Genomic DNA, 22203 nt, shown 5'->3' on the forward strand with positions numbered 1-22203 from the left:
GGCATCAACAAAGCAACATTTCCCAAAAAACTATAATGTCACATAAGTAAGCATGCAGAAAGAGACATTATTTTTCTTGCTATCTTACCAGATCAATATGGAGTTAAACAACATGATTTTGACAATATTTGATTCACTTACAAAAATGACAGTTCCACACAGTAAAACCCTCATCATAACTTCACAAAAGTCAGAGAAAGAATAATGTGGAAGGATTCTTCAATACTATGTGTTTGCAGGAGTAGGACGTAAAGAAGCAAGAACATAGAAAATCAAATCACTAAATCATCACTGAGTACATAGGACTCACAATGCATTTGGTTCTGTCTTCAAGCAACTATGATTTAACTGGGAAGATGTATTGCATGGAAAAAAATGGTAACTAAGATGATTATGTAATAATCATTTGGGACAGATAAAATGACACACAGCATATCAAACTGGACAGGTCCTTAAAATTTAAATAGTCTAACACCCTTACTGTAAAAAAAAATAATAATACTAAAGAGGTTGGTATTATAACATATCTAAGTTATCCTGCTCACTCAAATCATGTTTAAAAATGTTTAAATGTAGTGCTTCGCTGATTTAAATATTGCATCAAGGTCAAAGAGAGTTAAGACCAAATAAATGTCACTAGTTTTTCACAAATAGAGAAAGATGGTAGAAAAATGAATCCAGAAGGATCAAATATTTAAATAAAAAGGCTTCTGGTTAAACAGGACAACTAATTGTATGTGCTTATTTCCATCTCCTCCCAAAGCCTAACTAAAATGACAGAAAAAAGAAAATTTTAAAAATGTTTGAACGTACAAGGACAAGAATAGGAGAAGCAGGGTTGGTGGATAAAAGTTCAATACATTTTACAGAAACACAAAATAAAATAGAGAAATAGAAACAAATCAGTAGAAGAGAGGAAAATACAAACAATAAAATAAAGGGGCTAGGGTTTGGCTCAGTTATAGAGCACTTGCCTAGCATGTGTGAGGCACTGGGTTCCATCAGCACCTCATAAAAATAAATAAAGGTATTGGTATTGTGTTCATCTACAAATATATATATATATATATATATATATATATATATTCATCTACAAATATGTGTTCATCTACAAATTTGTAGACGAACACAATACCAATACCTTTATTTTATATATATATATATATATATATATATATATATATATATATACATATATATAATTTTAATAAAATTAAAATTAAAAATGAACTTGTACAGGAACAACCAATGAAAAGCATCTGAATCTCACTGCAGTCATACACACAGAAAGGCTTAAGACCGGGCTCCTTCAAGTATTATGGGTGAAATGAAGCACAATACTGGGTATTGTTTGCATATAGATCAGTCGAGACTTCAGGTCCCTTCCTCAACCCCATCCCAGGCAAGGGAAAAACCAAGATGGCAGCTATTTAGATTTAGTAAAAATAATAAAAAAAAAATCCCAGACTACAATAAATGGGCAGAGCCTCCAAAAAGGGATGTTGCCAATGTGAGAAACCAGAAAAATTATATTTTCTGATATTTGGATCCTTGAATAATAATGCTGATTAATATCTGACAGATCTGATGAAGCAAAAAGAAAAATTCTAAAGAATCCATAGAAAAATAAGTAAATTTTAAAAACAAGGCAATTATTAACTTCAGGGAAAACAAAAAGCTGAGCCCCAGTCATGATGGCTCATGCCTGTTGTCCCAGCTACTCAGAAGGCTGGCAGGAAGATTACTTGAGCCCACAAGTTCAAGACCAGCCTGAACAACATAGCAACACCCTGCCATAAAAATTTGATTTTAAAAATGTGGCATGAACTTAATTTTTAGGTAGGACTTCATAAATTTAAAACTGCCATTATTCAGTAGGTACCACTAAGAAAGTAAAAAAAAAAAAATTAGCCACTGCCTGGGAGAAAATACAGAACATCTGGTGAGGACTCACATCTTGATTATACAGAGAACACCTACAAATCAACACAAAAGGCAAATGAAAAACATAAGCAAATACTTCAACAGACCCTTTGCTAAAGAAGATATCAAAATCACCAGTAAGTACAGGAAAATGTGCTTACTAGGGGAATATCAGCAAGGAATTAAAATGTTTAAACATAAAAAGACAAAGAATAGGACAGGGAAGAGAACTGATGGGTATCTGGAATGACAGAAATGTTCTGTAAGTCAATCTGGGTGGTACCTATGCAGATATCTATATAGATGGAAATTCACCAGCTGAACACAATATTTGTACACTTTATTCAACAAAAATTATACTTCAAACTTAAAAAAATGTAATCTTTAGCAATCAATGCTTGTAATTATATATGATGGGAAGGGGAAATAGATAAAAGAGAACTCAATCTTTGCTATCTTCATCAAACATTAAAGCATTGCTAGTTCAATAAAGTTATATAAGAAATCTTGTGGTTAGTAAGAGCTGTGTGTGGGAAGCAAAACTGGAGGTTGAGAGAGAAGGACAATGGACTATGTTTTACATAAGAAGTCTTTTACTAATATTTGATTTCTAAAACTGCATATATATCAATTTGATGAGAAATTCTTTATCAAATAATAAATTATTTGTTAACATGATAAACATGATATGGAGAAAGCCTTTTAGAGATGCCTCAGTGGCATCTTTTATTTTGCCAGCCAAGCATCCTCTCCTCCTTCTGTACTTATTTTCCTTCCTCTTCCTCTATGAGTTCAGGGGATCTGTCTATCCCATTTTAGCAGTGGCTTGTGACTCAGGCCCAATTCATTCATGGTGCTGGCCCTTGCCCTTGATCTTAGAGACTTTTTTTCTTCCAGGAATAGACACAGGTTCAGTTTGGGCCAATAAGAGTTATACCAAAGAGTTCTGTGGAAATGAAGAAGGAAAGAATATTCTTGCCTGGAGCATCTATCAGCCATCTTGCCATCAAGAGAGAACTTGACCAAAACTGGGGCTGAGTGAATGCACAGCACAGAGAGGAGTTAGGGAGAAGACAATTGAGCCCTAATATCTGTGGTTGTGTCCCTGATTTCACACAGGTCAAAACTTTATCTATCCCTGCCCTTTTCATGATTATAAGAGGCACTATGGTGGAATGGGGAAGCACTGGACTGCTTAAGTCCAAATCCCAGCTTTGCTATCTACTGACTGTGACATTGAGCATGTCACTAATCTCTCCCTTATCTATAAAATGTGAGTAGTAATAGTATATACCTCAAAGAATGAGTTAATATATATATAATAAGCACATATATATGCATGTATTTATTTATGTGTAAGGATAGGTACACAGTTTAATTCAGATATATATATTAATACATTAAAAACATACTTAAATTTATATGTACAAGAACCTAATATAAGTTATTAGCTAACCTTATTATTCACAATTAAATTCCATTTTTCTCTAAGCCATGTTGGGTTGACATTTCCAAGTGGCAGGATCCTGACTTTATGCAACTACCAAACAAGGAACCATACAAAACAATCAGTACATTTAAGCAGATATACATAAAGCATAACTATTCTCTTTAGGAAAAAAAATCATTAGAAAAATAGGAAAGGAAGAAAATGTGTTTGCAACCTTTAGGATTCATATATTTTTTGCTCTTACAAATAACAAGATGGAGATGCTGATAGGGGCAAAATATGAACACATGATTCATGAATTAAAAACATAGGAATGCAAAATAAGTTTCAATTTCCAAATAGTAAATGAAATGAATGAGGAACTCGTTTTTTTCCAATGACAAACCTAAAGAGTTATTTTAAATTTTATTATCCAGAGTTGGCAAATGTCTCATGGACTGCTGATGAGAATGGAAATTCGTACCACCTTTCTGGAAGGCAATCAAGCTGTAATAAAAATAAGCATAACTTTGACTCAAAAATTCTCCTTCTAGAAATTTATCTAAGGAGAAAATTATGGGTGTATGCAGAACTTCTCCTTATGAGTTTGCTAACTGACTTACGTTTACATACATAAACATTAGAAAATTGATATCCAAAAAATATAGGGTTTTCATTAAAATCCATACATTCCAATACAATTCAGTCATTTATAATTTTGAGGTAAAAGATATGCATTTATAGAAGACTATTCATGATTACTAAAGAAGTAAACAGGTTATCAAACCATATAGTATATGTATGTTTTATTTTATATGTATGTTTTAGTTGTATCAATATTTACATACACACATGTAAAATCTACTGGGATAAACATTAAATGATAGTGAAGTCTTTGGGAGGTAGAATTAAGAGATTATTTTTGGGGTGATTTCTTCTGGTTATATGATATTTCATTCCTTCTCCAATGAGCCTTTTTTGACTTCTGATAAGAAAAAAAAATGTATTTTAAATTCACAAAAAGCTATAAGTCACCTCTACGGATAATTTCAGTAGTGCGTTTGGATGTATGCAAACTGTTAGGTGGAGCAGAGGTGATAAGAAAGTCAAAGAAGTAGACTTTTTAGGAAAATATGCCTATAAAACTAAGAAGCACAAGGTCTCAAGAACATATGTGTCATATGGTTACTGAAACAAAGAGTTCATTGGAGAAGAGTCTGGAAAAGCAAAGAGGGGAGATGTCTCATGAAGCCCCAACAGCATCACACTGTACTGTCCATTCTCTAGCAACTTCCATCTCAGCTTTGCTGGGTTGCTCTTTTCCCTTTGTGCTAACCATGTCCCAGTGTTACACAGGATCAAAAAGGCATGAATTTACCCAGGGCAGACAGCCTCTTGGTGTCTTAACCCTCCCATCCTAGATGCAACAGGCATATTTCATCAATAGCCATCCCCAGAAAAAAAAAAAAAAAGGACACTTTGGGCCCCACAAGAGGTTTGTTAAACCCTCACTCTCACAGGAGAATGAACACAATCCACAACTGCAATCTAATACACACAAGCTTCATCATGACAAAAAGGGAAAAAGTGAGTTTTCAACAATTCATACAGGCGTGAATGCTCTGTAAGAGAGATTACATTTTCTTTTCATTTATTTTGGGCATATTAACAGCTGGTGACCTAGATTAAGAAATAATTTAATATGTGAAAAGGCAAACCATATCACTAAATTCCTTCACAGATGGAAAGTGGATTCAGTGAAAAGCTTCAAACCAAAGAGTCAAGTAATTACTTGGGTAGGAGAGATAACTACAAGTAGATGAAATGAAGTATTGAAAACTGGTGAAGAAATCTGATCCAAATCTCAAAACCTGCAGATAGATCTGTGGCTGTTTTCTGAACATGAAACCAGGGACTAGAAAGGGACAGGAAGTCTTGCTAATTCAGCCGCTGAGGGAGCAGCAGGAGGAGGATCCCCGGGTTCAGGATGAGCTAGGGTAGATATTAAAAGAAATACAATCCTCTTACTGCATTGAGAGTGTGCATGTGTGCAGAGAGGGAGGGACTAGCAGCAGCCACCAAGCCTCTCTGCCTGTGCTGGCAAAGGGATCAGTGCCCCTTCTGCTCAGCTCCTTGGGGAAGGCTAGAACTGGGGAGCAGCCTGAGCGTGGGTCTGAAGAGAGAAATCCACTGTCCTAATGAGTAACACCACATATCTGACTCCCAGGAAAATGCCAAACACCCTATATCCCAGGAACAGAAAACACTACCACATGAAAGAGAATACAATTCAACTTGATCCCAATCATGAGGTTTGTTAGCCAGTATTCATTTTCAAGTACAATGCTCAAGCTACAATTAAAAAAAAAAAAAAATGTCCCTTGCTCAGGACACCAATGAAGACCTTAGAGCTGTCAGATACAACAGTCAGCAGGAAAGCCAGGCAAGCCCAGTATCCATCCCATACCCCCCTCCCCCCAACTGCTCGGGGCTGCACTTGCTTGCTATGTACCTGGGTTTCCCTTGTGTATGTATATCCTGGAGGGAGAAATGAATTACCATGGCCAATTTACTAAGGGGGTTTGCAAAAAAACACGGATCCCAACCCGTATAATCTATATACATATTTTTAATGCAATAAAACATCCCGTTTGTGCAAAAATGCTCTGAGAAGAACTGTTTGGGTTCAGGTCGTATTTATTTTTGACCTTCCAGGGAAGGACATTGGCGTCAAAAAGAATACAAATATACATGAAAAGGGGAAAAGTGTGTTCTGCTTTGAACTCCAGGGTTCCCAGGAGAGCACTCTACAAAGGTGCTAGTTGTTTGCGATCCAGTCTTATTGGTCCAGAGATATGGGGGGGAGCTTCTCTGCTAGGTCGTTCGTTTCTACCGCACTCAAGTAGCCACGAAATCCCCCCAGAGGACTGAAGGCTGCCGCAATCTCCCGCCCCATCTGCGGCCCGCGTCCCAGCTAGCTGCCTGCGGGCGAGCTGGAAGCCGGCGCCAGGAGATGCTAGCTGAGGGAGATGCAAGCTCCTGGAGAGATACAAAGCTCGGGAAGATACAAAGCTCTGGGAGATGTGCTCTTCTCGGGTGCAGAGAGCCACAGCACCTGCGACAGCTGGTCACCCGCGCCGGGCCCAAGAAAGAAGGGAATCGGCGACCCCGGGCGGGCTCCGGAGGACAGGCACAACCTGGTGCCTCTGGGACCAGGGTCTGTGGGTCCCTGATGCTCCCGCTGCCGGGTCGAGTGTCCGCGTCGCCTGGCCCCAGCCCGGCTCCGTAACGCGCCTCATCCGGAGGATCTGGCCCCGCAGGCGCAGCCAGTGACCCACAGTTCGCCCCCACCACGCAACACCTGCCCTGGCCTCCCGCCGCCCTCTGCTGACCTTTTCCTGTGCGCGGTTGAGTCGCTTCTGGACGTTCTTGGCGAAGATGCCAGTCTTGATGTCGGCCATGGCTGCGGGTCCCGGGAGCTGAGAGCAGCTGAGCGCGCAGCACGGCTGGCGGCGGCGCGGAGGAGCGGGAGGAGGAGGAGCAGGGAGGAGGAGGAGCAGAAGAGGCGGTGAGGAGCAGCCAAGCGAGAGCTGGATGAGGGAGGGGTGCTGCGGTGGGACCCGCTTAAAGCCACAGTGCGGAGGCGGGACGCACCGGGACTGGTGGTGACACCGTGCGGGGAGGGGCGGGACCAGAGAAAGAAAGGGAAGAAGTCAAAATGTCCAGAGGATATCACGATGATGGAAGAGGAGGTCAGGAGATGAAAGGGATGCAAGCCACGCAGCATCCCCAGGGCCCTGAAGCAGCTCAAGGACCTGGCCAGAAGGCACCCACCTCATCCACCCTGGGAGTTTGAGAAGGACTGGATGCCTCTCTGCCCGCAGTTGGCTTACAACCCAATGATGGGGGACTAACTGGAAAACAACCAAGTCACTGCAGGGTCGTAATACTGCAGTTGACAGGAAAGGGGGAGTGACCATAAGTGGCACTTGTTTAATTTTAAGACTTGATGGGTGGGGACGTCAATGTTGAAAAGGGTCAGCTCCTACAGGCTGATGCTATGCCCTGCCCATCTCTGAAATTTCTGTGCTGTGCAGAAAACCTGGCACACTCCCTCCCCAAGAAGGTGAGAGGAATAATCAAGTCCTTCATAGCCTCAGGCCAACCCAGGCTCCCTAACTTGTTGCTTCCTTACAAACCCTCTGGCAACTTTAACTTTGCAGTGCTCTGTAGGCCAGGCTGAAAGCAAAAAAAAAAAAAAAGATAGAGATAAACTTGTCCTAACATACTTAGAGCTCTTGAAGGCTTTGACCAATATACCTCAGACTATAGGTTTATGTAGTTCTTGCTTTGAGTGTGAGGAGAGGAACACAGGTGGGCCCAGTAGAGACCAGAGGTGGTCAAGGGAAAGTGAATTCCAGTGAGTGTCCTGCTGCTTCTCTGAAGAACACTGTTATTTTGGTAACTCCCAGTGAACTGCCCCCTAGTATTCACTATGGGGCAGTCTGTAGTCTCCTTCATTCTAGAAAGATGCTTATAGCCAGTTTTAACCAATAAGATGTGGTACAAGGGACTCTATGCCAATTCCAGGCTTGAGTCTTGAGAAGCCAGGCAAGTTATGCACTCTGGGGAACCCTGTGCCACCACATAGGAAATGCAGCTACCCTGCTATTTGGGGCGGGGGGGGGGGGGGAATCTATGGAGAGGCTACATGGGAAGGGAGAGGCAGAGGTTACTTTACTTGAAGAAAGGGAGAGATTTGAAGAAGGGGAGAGACCCAGATGTCCCAGCCTCCAGCCAATTCCCTGGCTGAATGCGGCTACACAAACACTCAGAATGCAGAATGGTGAGCAAACTAAGTAGTAGTTGTTTTAAATCACCAACTGTCGTAATAATTTGTCACAAAACAGTCTGTAACTGGAATACCTAGTCTATTTGCTTGGCTTTTATGTCTCTAAGATGGCTATTTGTTCCAGTTTGCCTAGGAATAAATGGATTTCCAGGACACAAAATTTTCATTGCTAAAACTGGGAAATCCTAGGGAAGCTCAGATGAGTTGATCACCATCCAACATCCCAGTTAAACAGAAGTTTATGTCAGAGAGACATTAAGAGAAACTTGATTCCCCTCTTGGTCAATATGCAGTGGAAAGACTCTCAAAAACCAGGAAGTTAAGTCAACTCCCTCCAGCATGGACCTCCAGAACTTTAGCTGTGCCTTAGGGTTTTGATCTTGGGGATCAAAGAATTAGAATTCTGGAAAAACCAAAATGTTCTGGAGCTTGTCAGTCCAAGGTCAATGTTATGATGTGGCCACAAACCCATCTCTGCTTTGGCACTGAGCCAGCTATAGTTCCCTCTGCGAGTATCAATGCCCTCTCTCTAACAGGCAAAGGACAGGAGATCCAACTGGAAGATATACTTTTTCTCTGCCTCTGAAGAGCCCAAGTCATCAGTTCCCAAAAGGACTGTTCTTTGTCTCTCTTAGAGTTATCCCCCTCAACCACATTTTTGGAACGCAACAATTATCTCTTGAAATAAGATTGCAAATGATTAACTTTTGTTATTCAGATGTTCAAATATAGTTCTATAGTGTGGATGGTAAAGGGAGTTTTGTCATTTCTTGATAATTCTATTTGGAAGGCATACCAAGCATATTAAAAAGTTGTTAAGTGTGAACAGCTATCAAACCATTTCATTCCAACCAAGAGATAAATCAGTGTCCAATTTCAGGTGGCCATGTGGCTTATTCTATTCACTCTGGAATAATGACAGCACTTCAGCTGCACTTAGTAGGTGTTCTTTAAGTATTTGTTGAAAATGCATGATAGTAGCTTTTGAGCATTCATCATACCAGGCATGATGCTAAGAATGATGAATCTACTTACCTGCATGGTAATGCAGGTAATAGAGACCCCTGAAACATGTGCCAAAGTATATCTTTATTTCTTCCCATAACTGCAATAATAATAATACTGGGGAGGGGTGAAGGATTGGGAGAGGAGTACAACTACAATGATCTAACATTTTTATGACATATAGTGGAGTCTTTTTTATACAAAATCTCTTGTAGGGCTGAAATTTATTAATCATATGTGTGTCTATGTTTGCAGAGAGTGTTGAGTGCCCAGAGCCCACCCATTAGGCCACTCCTTTATTCCTATGGCTATCTCTAAGGAACCACCTAAGAACCATAAAACTCCATTGTAAGAATTGGAGGATCACAGCTCAAAAGGATCTTAGTGGTCTTGTCCAGTTCCAGAGTGGTAGGATGGTGTCTGTACATATACTCTCTTCATTCCCAATAGCACTGGGCATGCCCACCATTTCTTAATTGCTTGTACCTCTTCCATATTGGCTGTTTTTCCTCCTCAGTCAGATGAGGAAAAACGTGACCCATCCAGTCCTTCTATACTTTATTATTAATGAAAAGTAACCACAATTCTCTCCTATTTCTAGGACAAGCCTAGATATCAAATTGTATTTAATATTTATTCAGGTAGGTTTCACAAAAGCCATCACTACTCCAACCCCAGATATTTCTCTGTGTGAGGCAGAATTCCTGAATCAATTTTTAGTTCTGATTCATCTGTCTTCCTTCCAAATTGCATTTCAAATTCGTTGATGAGTCAATATGTGATTTATGACAGGTTTTGATAATGGCTGAAATAGGCCCAGAATTACTACTCTGTAATCACAGAACTCATCACCTACATTTTGATGGCACAGTTGAGCCTCTCCTATCTTCATGTCTCTTCAGTCCAACTTAGACCCTCAAGGAAGATGTCTAAGAGATCTTTTTTAAAATACATCTTGCTCTCTGTTAACACTTGGAAGTACTATAATACAAAACTGTGTATACAGTGATTTATGTGCTACAACATATTCTAATTAGTTGCAACTTCTTTCTAATTATTGTGTTTTTCATATCATTTTATATAAAATGAGGGAGACATTCCATTTAAACATTTGGTTGAGTTTAACTGAAATTTCTGTCTCAGCCAAATCATGATTACTTCTTATACTTACCTCCTTAAAACTCAAATGAAATTTTATTTTCTCCAGAAAATATTAAACAAAAATGGGAGTAAAATTAGGATGTTCTATACAAAATTTTTTTGATTGATTATCTTCTACATTGCAGGCAAAAACAATCAAGCATAGACTCAGTCTACCTTTCACATTAGGCCAACCATCTACAATTTAATTGTACATACACTTTTACTAAATTTTGCCTACATGACTACCCTTTCCTTTCCTAATTTAACCAAGTCTAAACATAAGGACATCCTAGATTCATTAATAATGCATCACTGATGTATTCTGAAATGCTGAATAGGAGGCAAGAGCTTTGTTTTACACAGAGCTATTGGCCACTAAAGAAAACAATGTCATTGTATTAAATTGCCTAATAACTTTAATGAATTTCAATACCACGTTTGGTGCTCTTATGCAAAACAAATTCTCCACCCCAAATTATTTCAACATGATTTAATAGCTTATAAACCAACTGAGAGGTCAGGGAGCAAAACAAAATAGAAATTCTAATGAGCCACAGATCTTTCTGAAAAAAGAGACAAGTTTCTACAAATATTTTATGCTCTTTTTCATCCACAAATAATCTATTAAAATTATATGTATAACACAGGAATCAGCATTTTTATGCAACTGAGAGCACCTTCTTAATTGCTTTTATAGCTCATCTATTTTATCAGGAATAGTTTTTCAGCTTGGACAAACCACAGCCTTGTAACAGTGATTTACTTCAAAACCTTTAACAGCTACTTAATTTTATCATATATAGATGCTCCTTGGCTTTCAATGGGGCTATGTCTCAATAAGCCCATTGTAAATAGCAAATATCATGAGTTGAAAATGGACTGAATCCACCTAACCTACTAAACATCACAGCTTTGCAACACAGTGCATTGTAGTATCCATTGTCTCCCCTGGTGATCAGGAGTCCACTAGAAGCTTCAATTTGCTGCCACTGCCCAGCATCTCAAAAGAGATTCATTTCACATTATCAGTATCCCAGAAAAAGATCCAAATTCAAAGTACAGTTTCACTGGATACATATTGTTTTCACACTATTCTGAAGTCAAAAATCCTAAGTCAAACCCTCATAAGTTAGGGACTATTGGCAAAGACTGCTTTGGTTAAAGAAAAATATTTTGGATTAAATTTATCCAAATATACTTTTATAAGAATATAGCTATCCATATGTGTCTGCCTTTGATTAGAGGGCTGCATCTGTTTTCTTACATGTTGTCTTCTGCCCCTAACCCTCTTCTAACACAAGGATTGTTCCAGAACTGCTCCTGGAGCTATGGCCCCTGGCACAGTAGAGGCATTACCTTGTACAGTGGGATTCATCATCACAGTGCCTCTCCACTCAGAGCCCTCACTCAGCCAAAGCCCTTGAATAATAAGCTCAGCTCACTGCTGAGCCTCATCAGAGTTATGCTATGTGCATGGAGCCTGCAATAATTATTATTTTTCTCTGTCCCAAACATATGCCTACTCATCTGCAGTAGTTCCTCTTCTCTCTCCAGAGGCCACACAACCTTACACCTGTTCTCACGTCTCAAATTTCCTCAGTCCCTCTACGACTCTTCTCTATAGTCCTTCAACCTTCTCCTGCTTGGAATCAACTTCATGGAAGTCAAAGCAGTTGAGTGATGAGGGCAGGATCATTCCTGTTACTATGATACTCATTGACACTATTATAGGTCAGCATTAAAGTTCAGACTTTCAAGAGGTCTTGTCTAGGACAGAATCTATCTGGATAGAATCATCTCCCTATAAAGGTGTGTTGAAGTTCTAGCCCTTGATGCATGGAAATGTGATCTTATTTGAAAATAGGATCTTTAGAGATGTAAGATGTAAGTTAAGACGAGGTTATAATGGTGTAAGTTGGGTCCTTTGTCCAAATGGTTGATGTCCTTATAATAAGAGAAGTCATAGAGATAGACACACACAGAGGAGAAGTTCATATGAAGACAGACATAGAAGAGTGATGGCCATGTGGCATCAGTCACAGAGACTGTGTAATTTTATAAGATGCTTTTTAAGGAACACACTGTCACCAAAAAACACAGAAGCCAGGGGAGAGAGCCTGGTCCTGCCAATAGTTCAGTGTTAGACTTCTAGCCCCCATAGTGGTGGGAGAATAAATTTCTATTGTTTTAAGCCACCTAATCTGCAGATTAGCCCTCACAAACTAATACAGAATCAAACCTCTTTCTTCTGAAAACAGTGCATCTCAGAAAATTTACCCCTCAGTGCAAAGAACTGGCAAACCAATTGCCAAAGCAAAATTGTCATTAGCTGGAGCAGCCTATGTTCATCTGTCACCTTCTTTTGAAACAATGTAGTTTTGTAAGTGTATGATTTGCCTTATTTTCCTTCTTAATTAAGTGAGAAACTCAGTAGCTTTGGAGTGAGCTTGTTGCATGTTAGGTTCTTAGGAAGCTGAGGCTGAGATGGAATTAGGGATATGGGTTAATTAGAAATCAATGAGCCTGTCAAAATAAAGGGAAGGTTTGTCAAGGAAGTGTGCAAGTATCAGGCAGGCCTGACAAAGCCTTGGCCCATCTGCTGGGGACTCTGTCCTGAGCATTAATAGGGTGTCTCTGGCTGGAGCCTCTATATGCTGCCTACCAATTACAAGTGGCAGAGGAGTAGGGTGAAGATGGTTCAGGCAGCTCTTGCTGTAGTAGCTAATCCTGAAGGGACTAGCAGGTGGGGGCTGCTGAGACTGTTGAAGTGGCCCTTCTCTGTAATTCAGATGTCGAACTCATATAACATGCAGTAGGCTCATGTTCCTGGTTCTGCTCTCCACACATCATCTCTTCTCTCTTCCCCTGCCTTATTATCCTGGCTTCTCCTACACTGAGATGTTCCTGAAGTTATCCTAGTACTGACTTGACCATGCTCTCAAAGCCCAGGCTTTTACGTTTGAACTTGGGCCATTTGCTCCTTCTGAACGAAGTTAATTATAGTCACCTGTGTTATCAGATTTCTCAATTGTACAGTTACCATTTTCCATTTCTAATATATAAGAAACTTGTAGAGAGATAATTGGAGGCCATTTAAATACCCTTACCCCAATCAAGCACGCATAATTCTTGCCTAAATCTGTTTTTACTATGAGAGCTTTTAAATAGTGATTTTTTAAAATTCCTTCAATGCTACTGTATTGAATAGTCAGAATTCTACTGCATGGAAGAGCTGTCTCCTTTTTCCAATGCATTTATGAGTTTTTGATCTATTCTTTGTTGAGTGTGGAGTCATAGATTCTTATTTTATTGAAACTCCTCTTGTTCTTATGTATCTTGATGCATAAATTTTCCCAGATTTGGCGAGTGAAAGTCCTTTCAATTTTTATATATATATATTCATTTTGGGGATCTCTTTCCTGTTTTCTGGAACAATAAGGTGTTCTAGGCTCATCTTCCACTTTTCCTACCAAGTTCTTGAATATGCTATTCCTCCATGGATCCCTCATTCCTTTTGGTAAAGAATAGTATTTAGTGGGCTGGGGCTATAGCTCATTGGTAGAGCACCTGCCTTGCACCACCTAAAAATAAATAAAGATACTGTATCCAACTACAACTAAAAAAAATTTTTAAAAAAAGAATAATATTTAGAATCCAACATCTAGGCTCTACGTTTGCTCACTGCTACTGATTATCGTTGTTTCTGGGTCTTCCAACTAACAGAAAAAAACATATATATATATATAATGTTTTATATATATACATATATGTGTGTATGTGTCTATACGCCACAATAAAAATTTAAACTTCCTCAGGGAAGTTATTTTACTTATTTAAAACAGATTTGTTAACTGTGTGATTAAGTTGATGGTTTTTCCCATTTTCGTTTTTTTTATTTTATAGGCTGTGTAGAACATTAACATGAATCCGAAAATCAAAATTGTATGTAAAGATGTCCCCAGAGAAATGTCACTGCTTCCCTTGTGCTATCAACCCAGACTCTCATCTTCATCCCTTGTTGGGAGCCAATTTCATTAGTTTTTTTTAAATTATTGTTCCTGTTTCTTTTTGGAAAAAGTGTAATTTTTCTTCTTTTCTTTTCTTTTTATTCACATATTTTTTTCAGTTTTCCTTAAAAATATATTCTAGAAATTTTTCCCCTTAAGTTCATAGAGATTTTTCTTATTTTTTTTTAAACTAGTCTATAGTTCTTCATGGTGTGCATTTACCAGAGTTCATTCACCAACTGTTATTTTTCTTATTTTTCTTTGATGCTTGAATTATTCCAGACCAATGAATAATTTGGCCAGTGAAAGCAGTCTCATGTATTTGAGCATTTAGGTAATGTACAATATTTTACAATTACAATTGTAATTGTAAATATTTCTGCAATGAGTAACTTTTGATCAAGGTGTATCTTCAAGGTAAATCCTTAGGAGTAAAATTCATAGATCAAAGAATATATGCCTAAGTACTTTGGTCAATATTACCAAATTCTCTTTCACATAATAATATTATTTTATATCCCATCAGCAAAATGTGAAAGTACATCTTTTCCCACCAACTTGAAAACCTTGTCCAGATTTAGGGGTTTTTATCAACCTGATGGGCAAGAAAAACTTTATAGGAATTAAAAACTTCAAAGAAATATGATTATTTCCTAAATCTCTCTCTAAGGTTAAGAAGAGATTATGGAAGGTCATGTGTCAAACTCCAAAATCAAAATTAGCTACACCTGTAGGTCTACTTCTATCAATGTTTTTTAAACTAGATTATAAATAACATTCTCCTGTTTCTTCATGAGTCTTATACTTTTTAAATTTTATGTTATGTATAAAAGAGTAGAGACCAGATCAAATAATATGTGGTACAGTCTTTTCTGTCAGGAGGCTCAGAGGAGGCGATGATCTCTTTGATCTCACTAGGAGTTAAGCTTTGCTTAGTTGCAGTTCACATCTTGTCCTATCAAGAGTGAATTTAGATCCCCTCCCTCCAGCAGGGCTCTGCTAGAGATTCACCAGTACAATTCCCCTCTGTACCTGAGGGTTCCATATCCAAGGATTCAAACAACAATTGACCAAAAAATACTCTAAAAATAAATAAATATATATATATGTATATATATATATATATATATATATATATATATATAATTTGTATTAAACATGTACAGACGTATTCCCTCACAGTACAATATAATAACTACTTAGGTAGCTTTTACATTGTATTAGGTATTTATAAGTAATTTAGAAATTATTTAAAATACACAGGAAGACATATACAGGTTTTGTGCCACTGTCACATCATCAAGGGACTTGAGCATTCTCCAGTTTTGGTATCAGAATAAGGGTCCTGGAACCAGTTCCCGTGGTTACTGAGGGCCAATTGTAATTACAAGGCTATGAGATTTCCCTCTGCTTCCCAGCTTCTCATACTACTAAGGGAGTGTGCTCTCCTTGACCTTATAAAAGTTGAGCTGGGTGGCAGCTGGGTTTTTTAATTAATTAATTTATCTTCTAGTTTGAAGAGTTTGGTAGGTGATGCCAGGTCCCTCCAGCTATCACTAATTCAGAAAAAGCAGGAGACTAGAGGGGCTCCTTTCCATTAAGGGGTTGTGTTACTTTTCTGAGGCTGTTGTAACAACTTGTTATAAACTTGGTTGCTTAAAACAACACAAATTTAATTATCCTACATATCTGAAGATCAGAGGGTTGGCACAGATTTCACTAGGCTAAGATCAAGGTGTCAGCAGGATGCGTTCATTTCCAGAGGCTCTGGGGAGGATCCATTTTCTCTTTTTTCCCCAACTTTCAGAGCTGTATTTCTTGGCTCATGGCCCTTTCTTCCATCCTGAGAGCAAGAGGTGTCATTTGAGTCTCTCTGACTGTTGTCATTTTCTCTCTTCTAATTCCTTCTTCTACTTTTAAGAACATTGATGGTTACATTGTATCAAATAGGAAAATATCCCCATTTGAAGGTCAATGGATTAACTGCCCTAATTCCATGCATAGCCTTTGCCATGTAATCTAGCATTCACAAGGTTCATGGATTTGGACTTTGAGGGTCATTATTCTACCTACTATAGATCTTTCCAGATTCCATCCCATCTTGCCAGCCCAACTTTGAACATTCAGCAGGTTTCTTCTTGTGATGGAAAATTTCCTTTGATATGGAAGGCCCACTTCCTTAGTCATGTCTCAGGTTGAGGTCTCTGGAAAGCAGGCTATGTTCAGAGATGGGACCCAGTTGTACCCTGGGGTCAGCACCTGTGGAAGGAGGTGTGTTAGTGAGTTGGGCTGCCCTATCAAAGTACCAGAGACCAGGTGGCTTAAAACAACAGAAATCTATTCTCTCATGCATCTGGAGGCCAGAAGTCCAAAGTCAAATTGTGGGTAGAGCTGAGCTCCCTCAAAGGCTCTAGGAGACTCTCTGGGCCTTGCCTCTTTCAGTTTCTAGCAAATGTGACATTCCTTAGCCTCCAGCTTCTCACTCCAGTCTCTGCCTCCATCTTTACATGTTTATCTTCTCTCTCTCTCTCTCTCTCTCTCTCTCTCTCTCTCTCTCTATATATATATATATATATATATATATATATATATATATATTAGTAACTATAAGGTTAGGAGATCTCCCTCTGCTTTCCAGCTTCTCATACTACTAAGGGGCTGCTCTCCTTGACCTTATAAGAGTTGAGCTGGGTGGCAACTGGGTTTTCAAATTAATTTACATATATACAAAATTAATTCAAAAACCAGTTGCCACCCAGCTCAACTCTACCTGATAGGGGAGAAATATATATCCCCTATCAGATCTTATTATTCCCACTTAGATAATCTAGGATAATTTTATCTAGAACCCTCAACTCAATTACATCTGTAAAGACTATTTGTCCACATAAATTAACATCACAGATTCTGAATATTAGGCAGTGGACATATTTTTTTTTCCCAAGGGAAGAGGAGAGGCATCATTCAATCCAGTACAGGAAGGGAGAAGGCAGGTTTGGACAGACGGAGAATTTGAGCTGCAATTAAGGCCCAACTGCCTCAGCAAGACACACAGAAAGATCTGGAACTGAAATAGCCCATCCAATTTCTAGAAATTTCCAGAACTTTCTACACCTGATTCATAAAATGAAAGGCCTCTCTTCTGCAGCTGAAGCAATCCCTGTAGGGCTGTCAGCATTCCCACAGCTGAGCCAACAGTCCTCCTTTGTAAGGGAATCTGGACATGACACGTGCTACTCAGATTCACTTCTCCATATGCAGCTGGGGAACAAACCTGCCTCTCATTATAGTAAAACTCTCTCCAGCTTCTGACCTGGCTTCTGTTGTTCTGGACCCTTGTCATCCCCATTGCCATAAGTGGCCTAGTCCTATAATGGCTTCACATCAACCATGGTCTATAGAGAAGAGCCACCCTGAGCCTCTTAATGATGTCAGTGCTTCCCTGATGACCTCAGCAAATGTCATTTCTTCTAGGTTTTTCCCACTGAACAGGATCATCTTTTGAGCTCTCTGGCCTTACACAGTACATCCAGTTCAGCATGACCTTCCCAGCACTGAGTAATCCCTTCCTCTACCATCTGCAATAGTAGTTCTCAGAATAGGCCATTACTTTGCCCATGCTAACCAGGGTAGTATCCTTGCCAGGCTATTAAGCCCTGTATGTTAGGGAAGTACAACTAAATCATAAACTCTCCTCATCCAGTCTTCTCTTTGGGGGCCCCTTTTATCAAACATGCTCAGCACTCAGTCCTGCACATGCTCTTCCAGTTCCCATCAGTACATGACATGCTATCTGGAACTCGCAGCTCCTTTGTAGTGTAGGCCTCTCTCTTTTTTTAGGCCCTGCACACGCCTGATTGAGACATCCTGTGACTTCTCCCCAGTTATAGGCTGAGTAACAAGGAAGGACATGGTGGGGAGGTGTACATCCCTAGGCACATTCCTACCTTTCAGTGGAGAGATTTTGGATTGTATTCAAAGGAAGGGGTGCACTGTGCTTGTTACGGAAGGATGGGCTACTGATGAAGATTCAGAACTTTCAGAAAAAAATCACATACTTAAAATTGTCAGGGATTTTAACACAGATATTCCTAGCCCATGTGTCAGTCTCTCATTCTTCCCTGACCTTGGTGTTGCTGGTCTGTGTGGCCAGGATGTCAGGGATCTCCTCCTCTGAGGATGAAATCACCTTCTGCCTTTTCTGTTTTCCCATGGTAGGACACTTTACAGAGATTGTTTGCTTTCTACCAGGAGGATACTCTGATATTCACACTGGTCTTTCAAGTGCCAGTTAATTGCTTCCTGTCTTTCCTTATCTTTTTCTAGAATGTCAAATGAGGTTAGCAATAGGCATCTTTTTCCTACATACCAGTACTTTTCAAGGTCCAGCTGATTAGTTTCACCACCTGCGGCCTTGCTTTCCACGCTGATTGTAATCAGTAGTCATCACAAATGAAAGTTTTAATGGCTGGACTCTCACCTCATGCCACAGACTAAGTGTACATAAGTGTACCACTTATCACCCCTGACACAGTCCTCACTGCCAGGTAGCCAGGGGGCACCAAACTTCCACTTGAATGTTCACTTTTCTGAGATGCTCCTGGCATTAACTTCCTAGGTGGAGTTCTCCAGGCAGTGTCTCTAGTTGGGGTCTAATAGGAGGTTTATTCAGTAACAAACTTCTATGGAAGGGAGAGAAAAGAAGAAGATCCAGGCAGAAATAAGCCACCCTGCAATACAGAACCAATAGCCTTAGCCAACTTCCCAAGTAGTTCTGAAATAAAATAACCAGTCACAGTTTCTCCAAATTGGGCCAAAATGTCTCAGACAGTCACTGAATAGGTGCCATCCCCAGAATGGCATGACTTTGAGTAAATTGCATCTTTATCTAAAGCAATCTTTGAAGGGATTAACAGCTAAAATCTCTCTCTGACAGCATTCCCAACAGGCCCTTCTCTGAAGGAGTTTTTGACTGTCACATCCATACTGCCAAACTATTCCCACATGTGGAAATGAACATGAGCCATTCCTCATCCAGAAAGGGCTTGCTGTGCTCTGCAATGTATTTCATTTAGACCATGTTGTATCCACAGCTTTTCAATGGCACTAAAGAAAAGGAAGATATTTTAGCTTACATGTTGTTGTTAGAAAGGAACAAAAATTTTTCATAATCTCAACAGCCTGATCAGTAGTGAAACCCCTTAATTTCTTTTTTATTTTTAGTTGTACATGGATAAAATACTTTTATTTTATTAATTTATTTTTATGTGGTGCTGAGGATCGAATCTAGTGACTCATATGTGCTAGGCAAATATTTTACCACTGAGCTATAATTCCAGTCCCAAACTTTGAATTCTTAAATTCAGTTATCTTTCAGTTCCAAAAAGCATGATACTATAGAAGACTGGTCTCCTCTTTTCTCTTCCTTCTGTAGATGTTGATTCAAGTGGGGTTTTGGAGCACAGAGGAAAAGAGTATTCTTAGCTTGATTCACTTACCATGTGCCTATTGATATTCAAAATTGAAACCATTTGACAGAGCTGAAATGATGAATGTTCCAGAATTTCCCATTGATTCTTCTTTATAACATTCAGTCTATGCTAAAATCACCGTCTTGTCATTTAATTGCTTCAGTGAATTAATCACAACTGTTTTAATATTCTCATCTGATAATTTTAATATGTAAATTTCCTGTCCAAATATTTTCCTTTCTATTCCTCTTTTTTCCTACTCTTTTCTTTCCTTCCCCCTTTCCTTTCTTCTCTTTCTTTGCATTCCAACTTATTTTTTATTTCATACCAGACATATTATGTAATATACTGTTAAGAGAAATTGAGGTTTTTCAATGATGACATCTTCTTCCTAATAGGATTTACTTTTGCTTTTAATGAGCAGTTAGAAAAATAAAGATCACCTTCATTTCAATACAGACTAAACTCATTTTAATCCCCTTCCCCACTTTCTTTCAATTCTGAAAGTTGGGAAATTTATGATTTGCTCTATTTGGAATATCTGCCCTTTGGTGATGCAAAATGGATGCTCCATATGTTCAAGGGTCTCTTCTTTCTTTGAAGGTCTGTCCTTTTTTGTTATGTCCCAGCCCCATGGGAATTTCAGAAGTTCTACTCATCCTTGTTCTTCCTAAGTTTCAATATTATCCTCAACTTTCTAGCCTTGCAGTTGCCTGTAATCCCAGCAGTACAGGAGGCTGAGGCAGGAGGATCAGAATCAAAGCTAGCCTCAGCAACTCAGTGAGGCCCTAAGCAACTGAGAAAGAACCTGTCTCTAAAAAAATAAAATATAAAAAAGTGCTGGGGATGTGGCTCAGTGGTTAAGCACCCCTGAGTCCAATCCCTTGTACAAAACAAACCAAACCCTAGAGAACAAATAACTGTGCCAAATATCAGCCTCAGCTACCACTTTTCCCTCTTATGTGGAATCTTGACTTCTCAAGTCCTCATCACCTTAGTAGCTCTTGGAAGCCTTCAGATGGGGTGTGTGTGTGTATGTATATGTTCACCTATGCACACACATGTGCACACTTGAGGAACATATGCATGCTACATTCCACTCAGCTTTTCTACACATTCTCAGCAGGATGGTTTACCTAATACAAAATATTCCATCACTTCCAGAAAGCACAATTCCAAGTCTTGTTTTATCGATTCATGTCTTCAGTAACTTTCTATACAATAAAAAGCAGCTCTAAAGAATTTCCTTCTGTTCCTTGCGTTGTATTTTTATTTATGTTGTGCTCTGTCTTTTGCATTGAGGAGTTCTCACTGCACCTTATTTTTTTCTGTGATATGTTTACAGGCCACTGTCCTATTTCATTCCATCTTAATTATGCTTCCTTGGCCCTTCCCTGACATTTTGTTTGCTCTGATATAATCTGAATGATTTCTGGACTTTCTTCCTGCTGTATCCGGGCCCAGCTTGCTTGCTTTCTTCCAAGGCCAATTTGAAAGCTGAGAAGTTCATGTTCTCTCTGCTTTTTCAAAGTTGGAGAAGTCTCAAGGGGTAGAAACATTTTTGTGCAAATGTTTCAGCTCTTCACTTACTCATTCATTGACAAATATTTTTTCATTGTATAAAATGCTCCATGTACTAATCTAAGCAGTTGAGATCCATGAGTGAACAAAACACAAAATTCTCTCTGTATCTTAAGTCTTAGTCTTAGTGGGGGAAGCAGACAACACACTAAGCAATAAAATAGTAGATCATCTTAGAAGATGATGAGTGCTGTGGATATATGAAAGACAATAAAGACTGGGAATGCTCAAGGTAGAGACACTGGCAGTTTCCATTTATAATTGGGTAGACAGTGTAAGTGTCACTCAGCAGGTGAAATTAGGGCAAGGATCTGAAGAAGGAGCCATATGGACCAATGGAGGAAAAGTATTGTAGGCAGCAGAAATGGCTAGTAAGGAGGCCCTAAATCAGGAGATGCCGGATGAGTTCCAGGCATAATATGGAGGCCATCGGTGTATGAATGCATCAACCAAGGCAGCGAATAGAAGGAGGATGCAAAAAAAGGAAACAGGAAGCAGATCAGACAGGACACTGAGGCCATTGCAAGGACTGTGATTTTTACTGTGAATGAATAGGGAAGCCAGTCTCCCTCCTTCCCTCCCTCCCTCCCTTTCCTCCTTTTCCCTTCCTTCCTTCCTTCCTTCCTTCCTTCCTTCCTTCCTTCCTTCCTTCATTCTTCTTGCTTTCCTGATCTTTATACTGTATTATCACACATAAAATCCACAGATATTAATTGTATAGCTTAATATGTATTTACCAACATAAACAAAAACATAGTTATTGAATGTCAGCAGCACCCCAGTAGCTTTGCA

General features: G+C 39.2%; 1 protein-coding gene and 1 pseudogene across 2 annotated transcripts in view; both read right to left on the bottom strand.

Annotated features, from left to right (window-relative positions):
• The window catches only part of LOC124103973 (dehydrogenase/reductase SDR family member 7B-like), a 93898-nt pseudogene extending 87590 nt beyond the window's left edge, over positions 1-6308 (bottom strand).
• Positions 1-6898, bottom strand: part of Amph (amphiphysin) — a 215199-nt gene extending 208301 nt beyond the window's left edge. The window contains exon 1 of one of the 2 annotated variants that reach the window (XM_058584457.1): positions 6745-6898. In XM_058584457.1, coding sequence (XP_058440440.1) covers positions 6745-6813 — 69 coding nt within the window. In that variant the 5' untranslated portion in view covers positions 6814-6898. The remainder of the gene's footprint in view (positions 1-6744) is intronic. The other variant, XM_046460616.2, reaches the window with a different exon arrangement.
• Positions 6899-22203: the final 15305 nt, after the last annotated feature.

The sequence above is a fragment of the Marmota monax genome, unplaced genomic scaffold, assembly GCF_021218885.2.
Source record: "Marmota monax isolate L192 unplaced genomic scaffold, Marmota_monax_Labrador192_F-V1.1 WCK01_AAM20220418_F8-fsc00107, whole genome shotgun sequence".
Classification (NCBI taxonomy): Eukaryota; Metazoa; Chordata; class Mammalia; order Rodentia; family Sciuridae; genus Marmota; species Marmota monax.